Genomic DNA, 6,268 nt, shown 5'->3' on the forward strand with positions numbered 1-6,268 from the left:
CTTTAACCTCTATCTGTGGGTAGGCCCCGGATCTAGCTGGCCTACACCCAGGGAACTCTGTGGGAATGCTACTAGGTACTCTCCTGCATGTTGTCCACTGGCCGTGTCTCCTTCCAGGATCCAGGATGGCATGTTAACTCCCCTCAAGAGTGTGGGCTAGGTGCTAGTCTCACTGACCTCATGAGAATAGAAGGCCTGGACCCCAAGCTCAGACAGAGTACTCAGTCTCTGAGACTTCCACCAACCATTCCACCTGCAAGCTTCACCATGGCCGTGCAGAATGGAAACACTAGTTTTGTGCCCAACTTCAATCCACCACAAGACCACGCCTCTTCCCTCTCCTTCAACTTCAGCTATAGTGATTACGACCGACCTCTGGACGAGGATGAAGACATGACCTACACTTGGACCTTCTTCGCAGCCAAGATCGTCATTGGTGTGGCACTGGCAGGCATCATGCTGGTCTGCGGCATCGGCAACTTTGTCTTCATCGCTGCTCTTGCTCGCTATAAGGAGCTGCGTAACCTCACCAATCTCCTCATTGCCAACCTGGCCATCTCTGACTTCCTGGTGGCCATTGTCTGCTGTCCCTTTGAGATGGACTACTATGTAGTGCGCCAGCTCTCCTGGGAACATGGCCAAGTGCTCTGTGCCTCTGTCAACTACCTGCGTACTGTGTCACTCTACGTTTCCACCAACGCTCTGCTGGCAATTGCTATCGACAGGTGAGGATGTTGGGCATGGGTAAAGATGGAGGCTAGCCACACTGCCTTTTTCCCCATGTCAGCTCTGACTGTTGGCATTGCTTCAGATGTGAATGTTCACTGATCTACCCCAGGGCAAGAGGAGACTTCGTTTCTCCAGGAGTAGCTCATGTTCTCCCAAACGGGAGCAAGAATGAGGCTCCTGAGCCCTCCGGTCCTGGGCCATGCCCCCAGATACCACATCTGCTTCAGACATAGGCATGTCACATGACCATGAGTAGCATCAAACACAAAAACAAAAGCAGAAGGTTTGGGCAGCTTGCTACTTAGAAGTCACAAGAGAGTTAACCAAGACAGATTCCGGTCAAGACAGCATGTGCCCAGTTTTTCTGTAACCACTACACAGATCAAAATATAAAACATTTTCATCACCTGGAAAACTTCCTGATGCCCCTGACCTGGCAATCACCCCACCACACACAACTCTGATCTGGTTTCTATCATCGTAGTTTGGTTTTGCTTGTTCTTTAACTTCGGGAAAATGGGATCATACAGGATATATTCTTGTTTCTGGTGACTTTGTTGCATAGCTGGCTTTAAAATCAGACAACAGGGCTTGTTGGCAGAAAAGAAGGCAGGACAAACTTCCTTTGCTTTTGTGTATGGATCCGTATGTTCATTTGCATGCAATGTTCTGGAAGTCTTTGCTCTGCTATAGATTTATAAAGTAAAAATTTTAATAGCAGCTTATAAGTCTGACAAGTTTTATTTCTGCAAAGAGTTGTAGGCCAGCAATGACTCTGTTCGAAAGAGCAATTGCAGTCACATCTTCTTGGTCCATCAGTGTGAGCTATGCTGAGATTCATTTTGATCATGTGTTTGTTTTTTAATCATCATTTTTCCCTTTTGTCTTCTTTTAACCTTTTTATTTTTCCCTAGTTCTCAGTGCTATTTAGGTTTATTGTCTTTTTAATCAACCCCTTGATTATGGTTTATTTATGATAATAAAATACACACACATAAGAGGCATCTTCCTTTTTATAACATAATTCCTGCAGGAAAAAACAATTTTGTTATTGCAACTCTGATGTTCTCCAGCCCTGAAACCAATGTTTATGAAATGTACTCATCAACCAACTGCAAAGGCTGTCTTTGAATACAGTGACACAAAGTCAGATTCCTGGACCCCAACCCAGCCCACTGAATAGGAATTCCTGGGTTAGGTCTCAAGAATCCTTGTTTCGTCCAATTCCCTGAGTGATTCTGATGTTCACTCAAGTGAGAATTATTACCATCCTCATCCGCTTTGTCCCATTCAAATCTTTTTGTCCTTATAAGATGTAGTTTTTATATAACAGGGGTTTCTTCAGAAGCAACGATCCTGTGACAACAGAAAGAGTGGGGTTTTTTTACCCCAAACCAACTCTTCCTCAGTCAGTTTCCCAGCTCCATCAGCAGTTTCACCATTCTCTCAGTCACCCAAGCAGGAAAAACTACCATCATTCTTCTCCTTTTTTCACTACCTTTGTGTTCAGCCCTACAAGTCTTGGCAACTGTCCGTTCAATCTCATCTCTTAGCAACTGAACCATTATAATGCTCCTCTAACATGTTTCTTAACCTCCTCAGGGGCTCCTGACTGTCCTTTGAAATTCATGCTGAGTCATATTAAGCATTGGAATATCATTATTGATAAGACTTCCTAAAATATTTCATTGCTTACAAACCTCCAAAAGTTTCAGCACCTAACAATACATGCTAACTGCTGAGTCTAGTGTTCCTGAGCCTTTATAATCTAATGCCAACTTGTCTTACAATCTCATACTGTGTATGGTGATACATATATGTATGTCTTTTCTTTTCTTTTTTTTAAATAGTTCTTTTTTTATTGATTTTAATTTATTGTGTTTACACAGATTCTAGTGTTGAAGAGCAATGATTTAACTAATAGTTTCAAAAATCTATTTATACACCAACATACTTTCTAAAATGTCTATATATCAAGTAAACACTCAGTGAATGTATTTCCAAATGGTCGCCTAATTATACCATGAGCCTTCTTTAAAATACAATTCTTCAATTAAATGACAATAGCTATTTTATTATTTTTTATAAATAAATTTTTATTAATGTTAATGGGTGACATCAATAAATCAGGGTACATATATTCAAAGAAAACATGTCCAGGTTATCTTGTCATTCAATTATGCTGCATACCCATTACCCAAAGTCAGATTGTCCTTCATCACCTTCTATCTAGTTTTCTTTGTGCCCCTCCCCCTCCCCTTCCCCTCTCCCACTCCCCCCCCCTAACCACCACACTCTTGTCCATGTCTCTTAGTCTCGTTTTTATGTCCCTACAATGTATGGAATCATGTAGTTCTTGGTTTTTTCTGACTTACTTATTTCACTCCATATAATGTTATCAAGATCCCACCATTTTGTTGTAAATGATCCGATGTCATCATTTCTTATGGCTGAGTAGTATTCCATAGTGTATACGTGCCACATCTTCTTTATCCAGTCTTCTATTGAAGGGCTTTTGGTTGTTTCCATGTCTTGGCCACTGTGAACAATGCTGCAATGAACATGGGGCTACATGTGTCTTTACGTATCAATGTTTTTGAGTTTTGGGGGTATATACCCAGTAGGGGGATTGCTGGGTCATAAGGTAGTTCTATTTTCAGTTTTTTGAGGAACCACCATACTTTCTTCCATAATGGTTGTACTACTTTACATTCCCACCAACAGTGAATGAGGGTTCCTTTTTCTCCACAGCCTCTCCAACCTGTCTTGTTGATAATAGCTAATCTAACAGGTGTGAGGTGGTATCTCATTGTAGTTTTGATTTGCATTTCTCTAATAACTAATGAAGATGAGCATCTTTTCATATATCTGTTGGCCATTTGTATTTCTTCCTGGGAGAAGTGTCTGTTCATGTCCTCTTCCCATTTTTTTATTGGATTGTTTGTTTGTTTGTTTGTTACTGAGTTTTATGAGTTCTTTGTATATTTTGGATATTAGGCCCTTATCTGAGCTGTTGTTTGAAAATATCATTTGCCATTTAGTTGGCTATCTGTTTATTTTGTTGTCAGTTTCTCTTGCTGAGCAAAAACTTCTTAGTCTGATGTAGTCCCATTCATTTATCTTTGCCTTCACTTCTCTTGCCTTTGGAGTCAAATTCATAAAGAACATTGTATTTTAAGATTGGGGGTGCAGCTGGTTCAGGTGAAGGAACTAACAGAGCAGGAAGCTTTGCCTGCTGGGTAGAAAGGTATATCTGAGAAGAACCGGAATCTCATGGCTAGGACTTTGGAGCCCTGTGAGGCTCAAAGATTTCAAGGCAGCACATGAAATTCCGGGCCTTAAAATACAGAGCCTAAAAAAGTCACTCCTCTTTTTCACTTGGGTTTTAAAGCAACTGAAAAATAAGGCAAAGCAGTAAGATGGATGGCCAAACTCACTTTTATTGTGATGACATTAATGTTGAATAATGGGACTTTTATCTGTGGGCACAGGGACACTGCATTCTCAGAATCAGATAAACCTATTGAACCCTGACACAGGCTGGGTGGGAGAGGCACAGATCTCCCTGTGCACTTCAGTTTGCCCCTTGGTAAATATGCTTGTCCTACCACATAGAAATATCAGAAGGCTTACCTACTGCCATTTCTGGTTGCCACAGCCAGAAAAAGAATGAGGCCCCAGAAGAGATGCTATTTCAAGTCATAGAGATTCTAGAAGGAAAATATTGACCCCCAAGAAATACATCCAAGCAGATGGATGGCAACAAAGACCTTGCTTTAGGGTGTCAAGGTGACTTCAGCCACCTTCTCATCTGAGCTTGAGAAAGCCCAAGGAGGTAAATGTAAAAACTTTGTATCAGGAGCCTGGATTCTGGTCCTGCACCAAGTGAGCTTGGGCAAGTCATTTACTTCTCATTAGATTCCTTAGATTCCATCCCAAGGCCACCCCTACTTGCCTGTTCTGTAATGCAGGATAATACCTGAGGGGAGGAGAGAATAAACCCTAGGCCACTACCCTGGGAAAAGATCCCATCTCTTTCTGAGGTTCACCACCCTTCTTTCACCTCTAAACCTTGATATATTTGTAATGAAAAGTTTTCAAAGTATTATGTTCTTGGGCAAAATGGCAAAATTGAAAGCCACGGTGGACTGATAATAATAATAGGTCACATGTACTGATTGAACACTTACTACATGCCAAGCATTTTACAAACATCACCATATTTAATATTCACAGCAGCTCTGCGAGTTAGGTGTCATTTTATCCCATGTTGCAGTTTAGGAAACATCTCAGAGAGAATGAGTGATTCATTCTAGGCCCCAAAGACAATCAAGGGAAAGGCTGGGATTTAGTTTACCTGTTTGACCCAAGGCCTATCTTGTTTTCTAAACCACTCCACTCTTCCAAATGCCAAATTTATGTTGCTAAAATAAGATGAAGCTTGTTGCAGCTGGATGACTAGGTACATGGGGACTTATTGTGACACTTCGTCTGCTTTTGTGGGGGCAGGGGTTAGTTAGAAACTAATAATGTTCTCAAGTACATTTCATTATTATTGATGGCTTCCTCCCCCAACCAGATATCTCGCTATCGTTCACCCCTTGAAACCGCGAATGAATTATCAAACAGCCTCCTTCCTGATCGCTTTGGTCTGGACGGTGTCCATTCTCATCGCCATCCCATCTGCCTACTTTGCAACAGAGACTGTCCTCTTCATCGTCAAAAAACAGGAAAAGATCTTCTGCGGCCAGATCTGGCCAGTGGACCAGCAGCCCTACTACAAGTCCTACTTCCTCTTCATCTTCAGCATCGAATTTGTGGGCCCGGTGGTCACCATGACCCTGTGCTATGCCAGGATCTCGCAGGAACTCTGGTTCAAGGCCGTCCCTGGTTTCCAGACGGAGCAGATCCGCAAGCGGCTGCGCTGCCGCAGGAGGACGGTCCTGGTGCTCATGTGGATCCTCACCGCCTACGTGCTGTGCTGGGCGCCCTTCTACGGTTTTACCATCCTGCGCGACTTTTTCCCCACTGTATTCGTTAAGGAGAAGCACTTCCTCACGGCCTTCTACGTCGTCGAGTGCATCGCCATGAGCAACAGCATGATCAACACCGTGTGCTTCGTGACAGTCAAGAACAACACCATGAAGTACTTCAAGAAGATGCTGCTGCTCCCCTGGCGTCCCTCGCACCAGGGAAGCAGGTCAAGTGCTGAGCTCGACCTCAAAACCAGCGGCATGCTGGCCAGCGAGGAGGTGGACTGTATCAGGCTGAAGTGACCCTCTGGTGTTTCACAGTTGCAAACCCAAAGCCAGTACTTAGAGTAGAATTTACCGAGAGCCAAATTCAAAAGCTGCGTGGGGAAAGGGCAGCTGTGTTCATGCCTCACTGCCCTCAAGTTGCTGGATGCCTCTGGGTCATAACATGCAATGAGACCATACACAGGCCACTGCAGCAGACCTTTACTAGTGTCTGCTTATAAGCCACATTATAAGCCATACCTATTGTATGCACAACCACACCAATGACACTTAGAAGACAC

The 6,268-nt window shown here is 43.1% G+C and overlaps 1 protein-coding gene across 1 annotated transcript; it reads left to right on the forward strand.

The window, feature by feature from the left end:
- The first annotated feature begins 267 nt into the window (after window positions 1-267).
- On the forward strand, window positions 268-6,005 carry PROKR2 (prokineticin receptor 2). The gene is made up of 2 exons (XM_066386087.1): window positions 268-725; window positions 5,309-6,005. The coding sequence occupies exons 1-2, from the start codon at window positions 268-270 to the stop codon at window positions 6,003-6,005; spliced, it is 1,155 nt and encodes a 384-aa protein (XP_066242184.1).
- Window positions 6,006-6,268: the final 263 nt, after the last annotated feature.

Source organism: Saccopteryx leptura, chromosome 5, assembly GCF_036850995.1.
Source record: "Saccopteryx leptura isolate mSacLep1 chromosome 5, mSacLep1_pri_phased_curated, whole genome shotgun sequence".
Lineage (NCBI taxonomy): Eukaryota > Metazoa > Chordata > Mammalia > Chiroptera > Emballonuridae > Saccopteryx > Saccopteryx leptura.